At 49.1% G+C, this 17,876-nt stretch overlaps 2 protein-coding genes across 8 annotated transcripts in view; one reads left to right on the forward strand and one right to left on the reverse strand.

The window, feature by feature from the left end:
- LOC132463243 (PEX5-related protein-like) overlaps positions 1 to 1,871 on the forward strand; it is a 28,111-nt gene extending 26,240 nt beyond the window's left edge. For all 6 annotated transcript variants that reach the window (XM_060059266.1, XM_060059264.1, XM_060059268.1 and 3 more), the window contains one exon: positions 166 to 1,871. In XM_060059266.1, the coding sequence (XP_059915249.1) occupies positions 166 to 364 (199 nt within the window). In that variant the 3' untranslated portion in view covers positions 365 to 1,871. The remainder of the gene's footprint in view (positions 1 to 165) is intronic.
- Positions 1,872 to 3,847: 1,976 nt separating this feature from the next.
- On the reverse strand, positions 3,848 to 17,434 carry LOC132463242 (mitofusin-1-like). Of its 2 annotated transcripts, none has more exons than XM_060059263.1 (18): positions 17,238 to 17,434; positions 17,000 to 17,115; positions 16,402 to 16,537; positions 15,735 to 15,897; positions 15,188 to 15,312; positions 14,752 to 14,860; positions 14,413 to 14,520; positions 13,735 to 13,888; positions 13,483 to 13,550; positions 13,071 to 13,192; positions 12,623 to 12,749; positions 7,979 to 8,083; positions 7,207 to 7,309; positions 6,559 to 6,779; positions 6,082 to 6,195; positions 5,540 to 5,736; positions 5,125 to 5,259; positions 3,848 to 4,696 (listed from the first exon to the last, which is right to left on the reverse strand). In XM_060059263.1, exons 2-18 carry the CDS (start codon positions 17,112 to 17,114, stop codon positions 4,633 to 4,635), a joined length of 2,166 nt encoding a protein of 721 aa, XP_059915246.1. In that variant the 5' UTR covers position 17,115; positions 17,238 to 17,434; the 3' UTR covers positions 3,848 to 4,632. The 2 variants fall into 2 exon arrangements, with proteins under 2 accessions (XP_059915246.1, XP_059915245.1); XM_060059262.1 differs by having other exon boundaries at positions 5,038 to 5,259.
- Positions 17,435 to 17,876: the final 442 nt, after the last annotated feature.

The raw sequence follows: 17,876 nt of genomic DNA on the forward strand, positions 1-17,876 counted from the left end.
TAACAATAAATACAATTCAACGTTACTCTAGTGTAATATCATTTCAGCTGCAAACTACAGTGAGACTAAAGCCACGGTCTCTTCTAGAGTCTAGCACTGCAGCGCTGTCTGTGATTGGCTCACCCTGCAGTCTTTAAGCTCTATGGCCTTGGCCGACCCCTGCAGGGAGGCGGCCAGTAACTTCCTGACAGCCCTGAAGCAGCAGAGGCAGAGCCAGCGGCCCAGCCAGCCCGTCATGTCCGCCAACATCTGGGCGGCGCTCCGCATCGCCCTGTCCATGATGGAGCGCCCCGAGCTGGTCCACGCCGCCAGCGTGGGCGACCTGGACCTCCTGATGAGGGCCTTCGACATGGAGGACATCTGACCCCGCCCCCAGTGCCCGGCCCGACAACAAGGACAACAGCGACGCGCAGTGGAGGTTAGGGAGTAGCAGGGTTGCCAGGTTGGTGATGCTGGGCAGGGAGGCCGCCAGGTCTTGGATGGATTTAGGTTTAAAAAAATAGTGATGACACAACAAACACTGAGGACCTGCTGCTGACCGAGCTGTTACACTCATATTATGGGATGGATGTCCTCTTCCGGATTCTTTAGGGGTGTAGGGGGCAAACATCAGCACAACCTTCTGAGCTTAGATTCAGTCTAATAGCACAAAACGTTTATCTGCATCTTTAAAAACATTGTTTCCAACAGTGGTGTTGGTTAATTGCCCAGACGCCGAAGTATTTTTTATGAATGCTATAAAGAGCTTTATAACAGGCTACAAGACCTTAATACATATGAATACAATCAAATATGTTAACAAACATCATATACCTTTAAGCTAGAAGAAGATGTCAGTTGGGCTATGTTTGGTGAATGGGGTTTGTTGAAAGTGAACAGAGGCTCCTGATTGGTTCCTCTGGACTTTCATCAAGAAGAAACAAAAGAAAATGGCAGCGAGCGGGAAGAGAAGCAGCGAGAGGAAACCGAAGCCATCTTGTACGTTCTAGGACCTTCCAGGGAGAACTGAAGCCTTATTATACTCTACGTGCACGCGCATGATCCTATGTTGGTGGTCTATTGTACATACAGGGGGAAGAACTTCCAGATGCAGAATAAGTTAATCAATTAATCTGATTCCTCCTGAGATTTTGATTCGACCATGCTGGATTTGCTAATTTACAACAATTTAGGCTAACGAGCTAAATCACCTGGACCCAATGTAACCAAATAAGGACTTTCACCTTCGACCAACGGAGATTTAAAATAAGTCTCGGTTTTGGTCTCGTTTATCCATCCCATCATGTGTGTTAAGCGCAGCCTGGTTTACCTTCTATCGAATGGAGCGCCCATTGTGTTCGGTTTAGCTTGCTTTCCCTTCTGTAGACAGGAGCCTCCATTTTGTTCGGTTTAGCTTGCTTTCCCTTCTGTAGACAGGAGCGTCCATTTTGTTCGGTTTAGCTTGCTTTCCCTTCTGTAGACAGGAGCGTCCATTTTGTTCAAACCCATGATTCTGCTGTTCCATGTCGGAACAAATGGCAGGAAAGATACAATTTCCTTTGTTTGTTTGTTGGTTTCATCCCTTTGAGGAAAGCGGTAAGTAAGAAAAGAGGGGTAAAACCAGTCTGAAGTCGGACTGGTTCAGCATTGGTCCCTAGTGGGACAGCTACTGATGTATTTATTGATTAGGAGATCATCCCCTGTAGAGACTTATGTTTAGAGTGTGCATAGACATGTATAGGTACAGAGCACACACACACACACACACACACACACACACACACACACACACACACACACACACACACACACACACACACACACACACACACACACACACACACACACACGCACACAAATAAACGTGCACATGTTATATTTAACCATGACAATGGAATGCGTTGTGTGATTTCTTTATTTTACCTTGAAGCCAACATTTTATGTTTTAGGACATTGACGTCCCATTGCATGTTGCTACCACTTCAGGCATCCGCTAAAAATAGAGTTTCTCCATCTGCTGTTTCTCGAGCGAGATGAAAGGAGTCAACTCTACTGGCCCCGTCTGTTCATGCTCAAATGATCAGGTCAAAGGTCACACGAGACCTCCCCATACAGCACCAGGCTGCCCTCAGCCTCTGGGTTCCTGTTCAGAATAGACTGGTTATGCTGGGGACAGTTCATATGGTGATTGATCTTACTTATATAATAATTTGAAATCAGTTTTTCTAATTCTGTTAGGAGAAGCCTTCCCTTGAAACCAGGCTCAAACACTCTTGGCCATAACAGCTTTTTTCCATAAAAGAGTTATGGATCTTTTAAATTTTATATATTTTGTTACTTTCAAATGGTTTGGTCGTCCTGGGCAAAACTACCTCAGCACGTGGGTCACGGCATTAAAAAGGGTTCTCCAGCCCTGATCTGGGAGGGACAGCTTGGGTACCCCTCATAAGGTCATGTGACGTCTGGTGGCTCAAGATGAAGAACTGCAGTGAGTCAGAGCAGGGATCTGACAAAAATAACTGACAAAATGAAGTCTGAAAAAAGAGTGGCTCTGGTCCTTCACCAATCAATCCTACTTTATTTATACAGCACTTTTGAAGCAAAATGGCTGCACAGAGTGGAAGCAAACACAACCAGAACAAGGACTGAAATGAGTTTAAAATAAAAATATGCTTCCATGAGACTTGCATAGATTTGAGTTGTCGATCTATACCAACAGGGACGACCCACGGGATGAGACAAGATCTAACCGCAAGACACATGTTTAAAGATTGTGTTTGAGCGCGGGCTGGATGAAATACATGTGATCTAAGCAGCTGTGTGCAGAGACCCACCTCTCTGGCACAGAGTGGATACGTGTAGGATAATGTAGGCCAGTTAATAACTCATCACGTCTTAGATCTGTCTGCTGGGGGAAAGGGTACGGAGGGTGGAGGTTACTCTCCCGTCCCCCGACAGACACCCTTATCAACGCTGTCGTGGAGACTACGCCCATCTCCGCTAGGCCTCCTTTCACACCTCTGGGAAGTTTATTGGAAGGAAGAGAGCCCTGCTGTGGAATATTAAATTCTAGGAGCTCTGGACCGAAATCCACTCGGTGTAAATCGAGCCGGACTCTGATTCCAATCCGTACATGCAAAGATCCATCTTCCTTAATTTTCTTCACTGGACGGTGTGAATAAAAAACCTGGTGTGGATTATTTGATACAGATTCTTCACTCGGAGGATAGTTATCCTGTGCACTTAATTTTTTATAGATTCAGTTATATTATCTTATGTTCTAAATTATTCTTGTGATCCAAATGCTTTGAGCCACACTGCGAGATACTGTGAGATAAATCAACTATTCCCTCACATCTGATTTGATATTCCTGATGCATGCGTTTGATCAACTGTCCTTTCATCCACTAACCCAAGTCCCATGGTATGGGGTCGCCCAAAGAGTGAAATTATACACGTCCTCCAACAGAGGGAGACAAATACTAAACCATAAACCTCTGAAATGCCCAGTAAAAACAATTCTGCCTTTAAATAAGGCTGATTTATAGCCCTGAAGACCAAGCTAAACAGGTACGTTTTATATCACAGAAGTGCCGAGAATGCGATCTACAGAGGTCCTCCTCTCTGCACCAGAGGGCGCTGTTTCACACGGAGACCGTTGTCTGGCAGGCTCCACCATTGTATATTTTACAATAAGCCAGGGAAAAAGAAAGTGAAAAAGTGAATAGATTGAAATTGTTTGTGTGATGACTAGAACAAGATTAAGATTCTATCACCAACAAACGTCGCTATACAAGACTATCCTAATCAGTAACCAACTTTTTTAATACGATAGAGATTTACAGGCCAACAGTTTTTATATGAACTAAGAAAGGTGTTTTATTGAAGGCCAAAACAGGACTACCAGTCAGCTCTAAGTATCACAGTATTGAGGTGATTCTTATGTCCACGTTGGAGATTGTTGGACATCAATTGTAGTGCGATCGAGAAGACTCAAGGAGATAACAAACACAGAAGGCTAAAGTGAGCTTCACAAGACAGTGCAGTGGGACGTCTCTGAGGAGTTGGTGTTGGAGGCCTGCCCACTTGAGACGTGGTGCAAAGCCCACTCCATTGTTTCCCTGCAGAGAAAGCATCACAGGCAGAGAGGTGAGGGGGCCATGCACCCTGCCCTAGCGACGCGGTACAGTAGAGGGGACTCGCTTCAAAGTTTGAGTTATTTAAACTTTGACCTGGGGTGTTGCTTTCAGATTTGCAGATTTGCAGTCCAAAAATGAAAGACTGTTTGAAGCTTGCTGTGCCACCGGGTGTCAGGCAAAGAACCTTAAGTTTGATCCCACCCACAACTGTCTGCAGTTGATTATAAGTCCTCTTTGTTGGATAAAAACGAAAAAAAATGATTTTGACCTTTTGATGTTATGTAATGCTAAGTTATTCTTATCCCACCTCTGAGAATTTTCTGACTCCAGTTACTGACACACACACACACAAGAATACACAGTGTGCTTTTGGGGACGACATTTAAAAAATTGGACTAATGCCTCTCATTCGCATCTGGAGAAGAATTTAGGCATGGATTTTTCTAGGAGGAGTCTTGGATTGGAGTCTAGATTCTTGTGTCTAGTCCAGCGGTTGTGTTGGTCAGGTTGTGGTTCAGCCGTGGAGGTACTGAGCTGAGAAAACATCCAGGTGGCCTTGCAGTTCAGTGGCTCTGTTCCTGTCAAACACAAGCCGGGAAACACACTTCAGTGTAACCAGATAAAGTCAGTTCAAACCCCCTTAAACCAGCTCAAGTCAGCTCAAACCACCTTAATCCAGCTCAAACCACATTAAACCACATTAAACCCACTCATGTCAGTTTAAACCCCCTTCAACCAGCTCAAATCAGTTCAAACCACCTTAATCCAGCTCAAACCACATGAAACCAGCTTAAGTCGGCTGGAACCACCTTAAACCAAGTCAGCTCAAACCAGGTAGGACCAGCAATATACTTTTATATAAATCACACTTTTTCGAACATTAGTGTGCAATAGTGCTAGACAAAAAAATGCGCTGTACCTGAACGTAAGTAGCTTTGGGTACGAGCTGCTGCTACAGCTAGCTAAACTGAGTGACTTAAGAAGTTCCTGCGGTGGTTGGACGGACCTGAGGACCTTGGAGCGGCGCTGGACACTCTCCAGCTGCTGGATCTTGAAGGTGAGCAGGCGGATCTGCTCCTCCAGCTCCGCCTCGCTCAGATCCACACGCTGACTCAGGCGGCTGAAGACCGACATCAGGTGGCTGATCCAGCCCACCGATTGGATGACAAGACACCCGGAACAGGAAGTAATGAGACCAATGGGAAAGGAAACATGAAGTCATGAGTCAAAAGAGAGCCGTGTGTGTGAGTTGTGGACGGGTATGTGTGTGTGCTTGTGTGTCGGGACTCGGCTACAGGCCTACATTATGTGCGTATCAAGTGACATATACTCCTACCGCCGCTCCCGGTGTCTGCCATCACCGGCTATGACCTCGGCCCTACAGTGTGAGACAGCAGAAGGCGACGTCGAAGGAGACTCACGAGTGGACCTGCTGGCTGCAGCCGTGGCTGGCCACGGGGACGAGGGCCCGCAGCCGCTGGGAGGCGTGCTCCACGAACTGGCGCTTCAGAGCGCGCTCCCGGGCCACCTCCGTCCAGGTGAGCTTCTCGTACAGGTAGAGCAGGCCGTAGAGCGACAGGGACAGCGCGATGAGACGCCAGCCCACCGAGCGCCACACCTGCCACCAAGCAGCCAGGTTAGTTTATCACCTTGGATTGTGGTGCATTGTGGTGCTGCTTCGTTTTGTTTAATTGAGCTTATCTTAATTTAGTGTAAACAAGCTTATGCTTAGCATAGCTTAGGATATCGTACTTTAGGTGAGCTTCAATTTAATGTAGCGCACAATCTTAATTTAGTTATATTATCTTAGGTTATATTAGCTTAATTCAGCATCTAGTATTTATTTTAGTTTGTCTAGAATGTGGAAGGCAGGTGATGATTATTCCTGTTCGTCGATGTTTCATGTTTTTAGATGACGTCATGTCGTCATAACAGAGTTAATAAAGTAAAACCCTGTACTCACCACCCCACCGATGACTATCACCGTCATGGAGGCGCGAGAGGTCACCGACACCAGGCCCGTCGCTATGGAGACCACCATCTCATCCTTCAGGTTGGCTCCTTCCTGCACCATGTTCTGCTCAGCGGAGGGAGGGAGGGAGGGAGAGAGAGAGGGAGGGTCACAGCTGCTGACAGATGATGCCGCTGGAAGTCGAAGGTCAAAGGGATCTTATGAGCCTGAATCATAGATACGGCTAAAAAAGAAAATAATTGACTCCTACTATTCTAAAATAACTAGTTGGTACTAACTATGTAATTAGTATTACACAGTACTAACCACATAATGAGTACTGTATGTAGTACTCACTATGTAGTTAGTATTACACAGTCCTAACCACATAGTGAGTACTGTGCAGTACTCTCTATGTAGCTAGTATTACACAGTACTAACCACATAATGAGTACTGTGTAGTCCTCACTACGTGGGTAGGGGGCCCACCTGGATCCTGGGGTCCACGCCGGCCAGCGCCCTCTTGGCGTTGACGGGGCCGATGAACCGGGTGACCAGGGCGGTCCAGCCCAGAGAGAAGCGGAAGCGGATGTCCTCCTGGAAGTCTCCACAGAGCTGGGCCAGGTTTAGGTCCAGGAGCAGGTCGGGCCTGGAGCCCGGCAGCTGGAAGTGCTCCTGGGCGTCCAGGGACAGCAGCGGGCGCACGCTCTCTGCTCAAACACACACACACCACAATAAAAGGCCTCACGAGCGGACCGGTTCACCAAAATAAAAGCCCTCTCCGAGTGGACCGAATCATCAAAATAAATGGCCTCTCAGAGCGGACGGATTTATCAAAATAAAAGCCTTCTCCGAGCGGACTGCTTCACCAAAATAAAAATAACAGATACACCAAAATTAAAGCCCTCTCTGAGCGGACGGATTAACCAAAATGAAAGCCCTCTCGGCAGTTCCCCCCCGCCCACCCTGGTTTTTCAGATTAACATAACGTGGAACAGACGGATTCTGATTAGCATGAAGCCAGATGCACCGCTGACGCTGAGGTCAGTGCATGTGTGTAAGCCACCCGCAGCAGGACTTTTATTTTGTGATCAGGCCGTTGCTAGTGCAGGGCTACTTAAAGGAGGGCAGGCGGACCCATCATGCTGGTCTGGGTCGCCTGGACATCATGGCCGACTCCTGGGGAGCAGCGGTACGACAAGGAGCTCACCATCCTCTCCTCCACATGGGACACCAGTTTCTAGAGGAGGAGGGGGAGGAGGGGGAGTAGTAGGAGGAGGAGGGGAGAGGGGAGGAACAAATGGGAGCAGGAGGTGAGGTGAGGTGGAGAAGGAGGAGAGGGGAGGAGGAGGAGAGCGAGGAGAGGAGGTTAGGGGACAGAGGAGGAGAAGGCCAGAGAGGAAGGAAGAAGGGCAGAAGACAGGGAGGAGGAGAGAGGAAACGATTAGCGCTCAAAGACCTGAACACACACACACACACTGACTGTTGACCTCAATACTCCCTAATTCATTAAGCCTCTCAGCTGCCTTATGACTGTGACTGCGTGTGTGTGTGCGTGCGTTTGTGCATTTGTGTGTGTTAAAAGCTCTGCAGGCTATGGTTGAAGAAGCAGGCAGTCTAATTTGATTACTGTTATACTAACTATACTGTAGCGCACTATTTATGATTGACTCACCAATGGATAGCATCTATTATTATTATTATTATTATTATTATTATTAATACATTAGTATAAGGGGTCAGACCACAGAAATTGCAGGACTTTTATTTTCTACGGCTGGATGTGAAGCTCATGTGTGTGTGAGCCATCCTCAAGCCCAGGTGTGTGTGAGCCATCCCTGAAGCCCATGTGTGTGTGAGCAGTTTTAGAGCCCATGTTTGTGTTAGGGGTTCTGAAGACCGGACGTACAGCCTTGTAGAGGGCCAGGGTGTCGGGAGTGGGGTTGAAGTCCGACCGGAACTCCTCCACCAGCACCGCCAGACTCCGGATCTGATCCAACATAGCTGCCGCCACCTACAGCAGGAATCGGTGCATAAAGGTCAAAGGTCAGACGTTGAGGGTCTATATGGGGGTGTGACTGGGTTGAGATCGGGTCTGACCTGGTCAAACCCTGCTGTATAAATGGGAACCATATTTCTTGTGATGAAGTAGGTCATCTGGGATGGCCTGCTGCCACCAGGGCCTTCTCTTCCCATAAGGAATAAAAACACTGTTGCTGAGGTTACCTGCCTTCTGCATGCTCTCTGCGGCTTGAGCTGCATCATCTCTTGGTGCTACACACACCTGCATGTGTCTGTTACAGGTGCTGCTGGAATAAGGTGGTTGTCTTTTTGATTGTCAAAATAATAATGTAATTTAATCACTGCTACTGAAAAAAGACCTTAATTTAGCCAAATCAGGAGGGAAATCCTCAGTCTCCCAAAACACTGGCTGAACATCCCCTGCCTTGAACACGTATCACTGTCTTCCGTGACGCCGACGTGCCTGTTGGTATACTATTCAACGACACGAACAAGGGACCATGGAGGCGAGGCATGTGTGGACGTGTAGAGCTCTTTCTGGCATAAAAAGCCAAACTGTTTAAAAAATGTGTTGTTTCGAACATGTTAATTACACGTTGTATTCATGTTGACAATGCGCAGACAACTTGAAGTTAACGTAAAATCTCAAATTTGTGAACTGTTTCCATAGTTAGCAGTAGCATGCGGCGTCGGAGAGAGGGTTATGCTGCTCAGACACTTACAGTGTAAGGGCTTGCGATGTGGGGATTCGTGGATCTCGTTCTCGTCGCTAGAGGGTCAGGAGTCCTGGACGACTATAGTATAAAGCTACGGTGTATGTGGGTGTGTTGAGCTCAGCCTGAGCAGCGATTTCTCTTTGATGTCCGCGGCCGAGTGAGGGTTAAGCTTCTCATTGTGAATTTCCTACACAATTAGTTAATTAGTTAGTGCCCTGTAGCACCCCTGCTGGGGTATAGGCCGTCGACAAGGGACCTCCAGAGTTCACGGTCACTGGCGTTCTTTTCTATCTGCGACCAGGTGCCTCCCAGCCTCTTGGTGTCTGCCTGAAGGTCCTGGCGCCAGGTGTTTTTAGGACGTCCTCTGCTTCTCTTTCCTTGAGGGTTCCAGGTCAGAGCCTGTCTGGTGGTGTTTGACACTGGTTTGCGTAATGTGTGCCCGATCCATCTCCATCTTCTTCGTCCAATTTCGTCTGCTGCTGGGGGTTGTTTTGTTCTTGTCCACAGATCGTTGTTGCTGACCTTGTTTGGCCAGTAGATTTTCAGGATTCTTCTGAGACATTTGTTTATGAAGGTTTGCACTTTATTTATTGTGATCTTATTGATTCTCCATGTCTCTGCCCCATAGAGCAGGACGGATTTTACGTTGGAGTTAAAGATTCTGATTTTAGTCGTTTCCCGTATCTCTCTAGAGTTCCAGATGTTCTTGAGAAGTAGAAATGATGTCCTTGCCTTACCTATCCTAGCTTTTACATCTGCATCTGTACCACCCTGACTGCTGATGATACTCCCCAAGTAGGTGAAGGACTCTACCTCTTCTAACATGGTGTCACCAAGGGTGATCGGTTCCGTACTAGTTGTATTTATCCTTATGTTTTTAGTTTTTCCCTCATGGATGTTAAGTCCTACTTGTGAGGAAGTCTCTATGAGTGTATTGATCTTGTCTTGCATCTGGTGGTAGCTATGTGACAGTAGTGCCAGGTCATCTGCGAAATCTAAGTCATCCAGTTGTGTCCATAATGTCCATCGGATTCCGTTCTTCCTTTGTTCTGTTGTTGTTCTCATGATCCAGTCAATGGCTAGTAAAAACAGGAATGGGGATAGAAGACAACCCTGTCTGACCCCAGTCTTGATCTGGAACTGTTCTGTGAGCTGTCCATCATGTATCACTCTACAGGTCATTCCAGAATAGCTGTTTTCAATGATGTTCACTAGCTTAGTGGGCACTCCATGGTGTCTCAATAACTTCCATGCGGTCTCTCTATGTACACTGTCGAATGCCTTCTCGTAGTCGACAAAGTTGACATAGAGTGGGGAGTTCCACTCTAGTGACTGCTCTATGATAATGCGAAGAGTGGCAATCTGGTCGACACAGGACCTATTCTTTCTAAATCCTGCTTGCTCGTCTCTCAGTTGGTGGTCAACTGCATCCTTCATTCTGTCCAGGATGACTCTATTTAGCACTTTGCCTGGCACAGAGAGTAGGGTGATCCCTCTATAGTTGTTGCAGTTTCCCAGGTCTCCTTTCTTTGGGAGCTTGTTAATAAGGCCCTCTTTCCAGTCAGATGGTATCTCTTCTTCTTCCCAGATCCTTTTGAAGAGTGGATGCAGCAGGCTCACCGTGATACCAACGTCTGCCTTTAGGGCTTCTGCCGGGATGTTATCTGGCCCAGTTGCTTTCCCACTCTTCAGCTGCTGTATCGCTTTCCTGATCTCCTCTCTGCTGGGTATGTCACAGCTGATGGGGAGGTCGGTCTGTGCTGGTTGGATATCTGGTGGGTTTACTGGTGGGGGTCTATTTAGCAGTTCCTCAAAGTGTTCTGCCCATCTGTGTAGTTGTCCGTCCTTTGTTTTAATGCTGTTTCCCTCTTTATCCCTGACCGGTCTTTGTGGCCTGCTGTATTTGCCCGACAGCTTTCTGGTGGTGTCATACAACTGTTTCATGTTTCCATTTCTTGCTGCTTCCTCTGTTTCTTCGGCTAGGTTGTCGATGTATTTCCGCTTGTCCACCTTAATGCTCCTCTTAACCATTCTATTGATATTAGTATACTCTTCTTGTGCCTTTGCCTTGGATGCTCTTGTACGACTGTTTGTCACTACTGCTTTCTTCTCTTTTCTTGTTTGGATCCTTTGTTGGGTTTCTGTAGATATCCACTCCTTTTGCTGGAATTTCCTGTAGCCAACCACTTCTTGGCATGTGGATATTAGTGCGTCTTTGATATGTTGCCACTGACTGTCGATGCTGTTTTCATCTTCAAGTAGGTCCTGGAGAACTTCAAATTTGTTTGATAGTTTCAGTCTGAATTCCCCTTGTTTTTCTGCGTCCCTCAATAGGCTCACGTTGTATTTCTGTCTGTTAGCTGTTGTCTCCGTCTTGTTCTTCTTGAGCTTGAGTTTCAGTCTAGCAGTTAACAAATGATGGTCAGATGCTACATCTGCCCCCCTTTTAACTCTCACGTCCTGTAGTGATCTTCTGAACTTCTTGCTTATGCAGATGTGATCTATTTGGTTCTCTGTTGTGTGGTCTGGTGATACCCATGTTGCTTTGTGTATCCTCTTATGTGGGAAGATGCTGCCTCCGATAACAAGCTTGTTCAGTGCGCAGTTATCCATGAACTTCTCTCCGTTTTCGCTTGCTTCTCCAAGTCCATGTGTTCCCATCACCTCCTCATATCCAATGTTTACTTTTCCTACCTTTGCATTAAAGTCACCCATGAGGATGGTGGTATCTTTCTCTGGATATTTGTCCAGGATGTTCTGAAGCCTGTCGTAGAACTCCTCTTTTTCTTCTTCTTCACTGGGGTTCGTTGGTGCGTAGCATTGGATGACATTCATCTTTATCTTCTCCTTTGTTGTTCTGAACGATGCTGTGATGATCCTTGGTCCATGGGCCTCCCATTCTATCAGTGCTCTCTGTGCGGCTCTTGATAGCATGAGGGCTACCCCTTCTGTGTGTGGGGCATAGTCATCTTCATGGCCCGAGTAAATCAGCAGCACTCCACTCATTAATCTTTTCTGGCCTGATTGTGTCCATCTTGCCTCGCTGATGCCCATTAGTACAAGATTATAGTTTTTCATCTCTTGTGCTATTTGAAAGGTTTTCCCTGTTTGATACATTGTTCTTACATTCCATGTTCCAATGGTAATGTTTTTCCTGGTTGAGAGAAGGATGGTCGGTCCTGTGGCTTCCAGGGGCTCCTGGCTTTCACCACACAACGTCATTTGTCTTCTAGCTGAAGAGCTACTCTCTCCCAGGGCCGTGTCCTCTCTTAGTTCTCTTGTCAACGTTTCTGTAACTGCAAGTGTTTTACAGGGTGGGGTTGTTGGCCCCACGCCCAACCCCCAACCTGGAGGACCAGGTGCTGCTTTTCGTCCGGCCTCTACTCTAAAACCTGCCCGGCATGGTTGCACCTACAGGGGGTATGAATCCCCGCCGGTATAGCCTTTAGAGTCACGGAGGCACGCAAGCCTCCCCACCACGGCAAGGTAGCAGCCACGGGGGGAGGACACAATAGTTCATTACAAATTATACATCACACGTTTTTACACGATACAAAAAAAAGCATTAACAAATGTTACCATGGCTCATAACATGCACCCTCCTTCCCAGAAGTCACAAAACACATTTCATCCCAGCTGTAACCGCAGGTTCACTTACTATTTAAGGGAAAACAAATACAGTAAAGAACTTCTATAAATCACATTTTTTCGGTTAAGCCTTTTCACAAACCGTAGGAAACAGAAAATGCCAGTTAATCAGTGCTACGAATAAACCAGCCGTCCCTAGTTGGGGGGCCTACATGGGGGGGACTCACCCGGGCGGCCACGTCCTCGCTCAGGGTGCTGATCTGGTCCCGGAGGCTGGAGCTCAGACGACCCATCTGACCTCGGACGAAGTCCAGGCGGTCCCGCAGATCCTCCCGCTCCTCAAGGCAGCATATCCTACCGCAGGGGTCGGAGGTCAGAGTTCAGGGGTCAGAGGTCAAGGCTGAGCAATGCGTTCACCGGACCTGGATCAGGGATCAAACCCGGCACCTTTGCGCCAGGAGTCCAATACGACGAGCTACTGTAATATCATCATCATGTCACTTGAATTATTTCCTCTATTTCAGTAACTGAATTTCCTCCATCGAGAGGTCTCAAGGGTTGCTGAGATGACTTCTCTCGATAGGACATATGTGTTTCTCTGGCATGCTGTTTATCGAAGACTGGGGGATGGATGGACAAACGGGAGCCAGGCAACACAGAGTCAGACGCACTCACTTCCTGTCTGCAGCGGAAATGTTAACGGCGTCCATGGCGTCCCTGACGGCCTGGGTGATCTGCCCTGCACGCACCGTGTGCTGGCCGAACTTGGTCTTCACGGCCGACTGGGAGATGAACTCCTGCAGGTCGAAGGTCAGGTGGACAAGAGAACACACAGGGTTCAACTGTTGGTTCTGTTTGAGAGGAAGACACCTCCCTGACGGCTAACACGGTGTTACATTACAGAGAGTGGTTTAGCGGATGCTTTTAACAAACCAAGCATGCAAATCCAATCTGAACAAGCAACGATAAGAAGTGATAGTGCTGCACTGCCTAGTTACAAAAAACTGCAAACTTACTAGAGGACTCGAAAATACAAAGTTACAATAGTGGTTATTATGGGTGGTTGATTTCCCCATGAGCTCCGTACCTCGAACGTCCGCTCAAAGCTCTGGAACTCTCGGAGTCTCTCGTGGAAGCCCTCGGCCAGAGCGCCCCCTGCAGGAGACACACGGTGAGCCTCCCTCCTCAAGCTGCTGAGCAGCCAGTCCAGGACCGGGGTCACCGCAACCCTCCTCCTGTCTGTCCCATCGCCACCAGTCTCACCCATCTCCACCTTTCTAACCCATCTGCTCCTGTCTGACCCATCTCCACCCGTCTCACCCATCTCCACCCATCTCACCTGTCTCCGGCATTCCCTGGGCGCGGTGCATCCTGGAGTACAACACCTCCTTGGCGGAGACGAAGAAGATCCGTCCGGGCGCCTCCTCCAGGCTCACCACCCTCAGCTCCTCCGCCAGGAAGCTGGCCCCGCGGTCCAGGTGCTGCTTCCTCACCTGGAGCACAAGAACCAGAACCCCCACCCGCCTAGGACCAGACCTCAGGCCTCAGACCGGCTGTAGGCGGTCTGAGGGCAAAGCACCATGTGCATTGGGCCTGAGGTCCACCGGCCACCAGGTGGGTCTGACGGGGGTCTGATGGGGGTCTGATGGGGGTCTGACGGGGGTCTGACGGTGGTCTGACAGGGGTCTGACGGGGGTCTGACGGGGGTCTGACAGGGGTCTGATGGGGGTCCGGCGGGGTCTGATGGGGGTCTGAAGGGGGTCTGATGGGGGTCTGATGGGGGTCTGACGGGGGTCTGACGGTGGTCTGACGGGGGTCTGACGGGGGTCTGACGGGGGTCTGACGGGGGTCTGATGGGGGTCCGGCGGGGTCTGATGGGGGTCTGAAGGGGGTCTGACGGGGGTCTGACAGGGGTCTGACAGGGGTCTGATGGGGGTCCGGCGGGGTCTGATGGGGGTCTGAAGGGGGTCTGACGGGGGTCTGATGGGGGTCTGACGGGGGGCGGCCTCATACCTACCTCCTCTACGTGGTCGGGCTCTGTGACCGAGGCGTCCCAGCGGTTGTGGAGGATGAAGATGTTGGGTTTGGAGATCCGCTCGCTCACCTTGTGGAAGAACAGCTTCTCCTGCGCACAGAGGGACATTGAGTGTGTTTGTTTGTGTATGTGTGTGTGCATGTCTTCGTGTATAGTACTGGTTGTGTATATGTGTGTGTATGTCTGTGTGTATAGTACTGTGTGTATGTATATCGATCGTGTCTGTGTGTGTGTGTGTGTGTGCTTAGTTATGTGTGTGTGTGTCTGTGTGTGTCTGTGTGTGTATAGTACTGTGAGTGTGTGTGTATAGGTGTGTGCTACCGTGTTCATCAGGGTGGACTCTGCGTTCCCCACCAGGACGAAGACGTCTGCGTCTAAACAGAACTTGTCGATCCAGCTGTCCAGCTCCTCCGTCACGTCCGTTCCAGGGCTATACCATCACAACCACACACAACATAATGGCGCTTCATCTAGGGTTTGTGTGTGTGTGTGTGTGTGTGTGTGTGTGTGTGTGTGTTTGTGAGTGTGAGTGTACTATAGGTGGATGTAGTGTAGTTTCAGTGATTGTACAGGAAGTAGCTGTGTGTTTATGGGTATGTGTGTTTGTGGGTATGTGTGTGCGTGTGTGTGCATTCCGTGTAGTGTGGGCATGTGTGTGTGTGTGTGTGATTGTGTGTGTGCGTGTAATGCGTGATGTGTGCCTGTCTGTCTGTGTGTGTGTGTGTGTGTGTGTGCGCGTGTGCATGTGTGTGTCCACCTGTCCATGAGAACCAGGTCGTCTCTGAGCAGGGTGCAGCGGCCCTTGGGCCAGAACACTTTGACCAGACTGCCAGAGTCTAACGTAGGATCCATGTGGAGCGCGTGGGCGAGGTGGTTCACGGTCTGAGAGACAGAGGAGAGGGGAGGGGGGAGAGGGAGGAGGGGGAGGAGAGAGGAGGGGGAGGAGAGGGAGGAGAGAGGAGGGGGAGGAGGGGGAGGGGGAGGGAGGGAGGGAGGAGAGAGGAGGGGGAGGGGGAGGAGAGAGGGAGGAGGAGGGGGAGGAGAGAGGAGGGAGAGGGAGAGGAGGGAGGAGAGAGGAGGGGGAGGAGAGGAGGGGGAGAGAGGAGAACGGGAGGAGAGGGATTGGAAAAGATTAGGAGAAGAGAGGAGGGGAGAGAATGAGGAGGGCGGACAGAGAGAGGGGGAGAGAGGAGACACGGTCACCATGAGAGAACCCCAAACCAGTTCCCTATGACAGCCCAGTCCTTCCAGCAGCTCCAGACCCCCAGTGCGGGGGTCCTAGCGGCCGCCATGGGCCCCTGTACCTGCAGGCTCCTCCTCTCGGCGGAGGCCTCGGTGGTGAGGTAGGGCTCCTCCCCGTCCGTGCCCTCCACCCTCAGGAAGCAGTTGGTGGTGTGGCCGATGCCCGTGGGCAGCACGCGGTCACGCAGCATGGCGTTGATCACCGTACTCTTACCGTTGCTGGTCCTGGAGGGACAACCAGTCAGAGCTCAGCTACTGGCCCTGAAACAGCCAATCAGAGCTCAGCTACTGGCCCTGAAACAGCCAATCAGAGCTCAGCTACTGGCCCAGAAACAGCCAATCAGAGATCAGCTACTGGCCCTGAAACAGCCAATCAGAGCTTAGCTACTGGCCCTGAAACAGCTATACCCATTCTGTATTTTCTCCTTGATTTTCTAACGATGTATTGTTCTATCATTTCAATGTAAATGTTTATGTACTTTTTAAGTTAATTTAATTGAAACACATTTGTAATTAAAATGTCAATGCAAAAATATGTTTCAATCTTTATTTAAATTTAAACTGAAATTCCAATCAAAATTTGGATGTAAAAGGGGATGAAGAAAGGACGGTCACAGTGAATGACGCTCATAAAAAGATGACCTTTGAACCATAGACTAAGCAAAGTGGGCAACAACTGCCAGCCTTTGACCAATTGCAACAGCAGAGGGGAACGCCTGTCTCCCTGACCTGCCGAAGAAGGCCACCTTCATGTGTCTCCTGGCCAGCACGTCTCTGATGGTGGTCAGCTTGGTGCAGCAGCTCAGCAGCTCCTCGCACTGAGCCTGACCCACCACGCTGGAGCCCTCCGACCCACACCACGTCTCTGCACACACACACACACACACACACACACACACACACACACACACACACACACACACACACACACACATACACGCATGAATATATACTCACACATAGATATGTATACACATACACATAAATATATACACACACACACACATATATATATATATATACACGCATAAATATATGCACACACATAGATATGTATACATACACATAAATATATACACACACATATATATATATATATATACACACACCATGACACCCACAAGTCGTTTCTACACACACACACACACACACACACACACACACACACACACACACACACACACACACACACACACACACACACACACACACACACACACACACACACACACACACACACACTCTATTCAGCATTATCAGGTCCTCCAGAAGCACCGGCCGGCCGGCGGAGGCGGGAGGAGCACTACTGGGCAGTTGGGGGTCAGACCTTCTGCGAAGGCGGAGGCCTCCTTGGCATACAGCAGGATCTGTTCGAAGATGCCGTTGACAGTGCGCTTGGCCAGGACGAAGTGTCGGAGGGGAGAGGCCTCCCCTGGCTCCATGCTGAGGCAGCCGCCGCACCACCACAACCACCACAACCATCACACCGACAACAACATGTCAGTACCGAGCAGTGCATCAGAGGTTACAGCTACCACACACGCACAGTTTGTTACCGTGGTTACCTTGTGACGGGGGGGCGGTCGGGGTGTCGGGGGGGGGGGTTGGTCTGAGTCCTCAAAGGGCTTCGGCGCTCAACTTCCTGTATTCATATGGTCCACTTCCTGTTTCACATGGTCCACTTCCTCCCAGCGACCAGGACCACGCCATTAGGGTCCAGACAGACCCGTCAGACCATGTCTCTCTTCGTATGCGTGTGTGTCTCTCTTCGTATGCGTGTGTGTCTCTCTGTCTGTCTGTCTCAAGAGCTTAACACAAGAGAGATAGAGAGAGAGAGAGAGAGAGAGAGAGAGAGAGAGAGAGAGAGAGAGAGAGAGAGAGAGAGAGAGAGAGAGAGAGAGAGAGAGAGAGAGAGAGAGAGAGAGAGAGAGAGAGAGTGCATCTGTGTGTGTGTGTGTGTGTGTGTGTGTGTGTGTGTGTGTGTGTGTGTGCAGACAGATCCTCTTAGCAGGGATTTATAGGCCGGTGGTTCAACAGGTAGCAGGTCTTACCTCTGGAACAGCCACAGTACCACACTACTACCAACTAACTAACATCATTAACTATCTAGCTCTCTAACTAACTAAGGAGCTAGCTCACTCACTGAAATAACTAGCAAGCTAGCCGACTGGCGCACTAACTAGCAGACTAATTAACACATCAAT

This window comes from Gadus macrocephalus, chromosome 8 (assembly GCF_031168955.1).
Source record: "Gadus macrocephalus chromosome 8, ASM3116895v1".
Taxonomy (NCBI): Eukaryota; Metazoa; Chordata; class Actinopteri; order Gadiformes; family Gadidae; genus Gadus; species Gadus macrocephalus.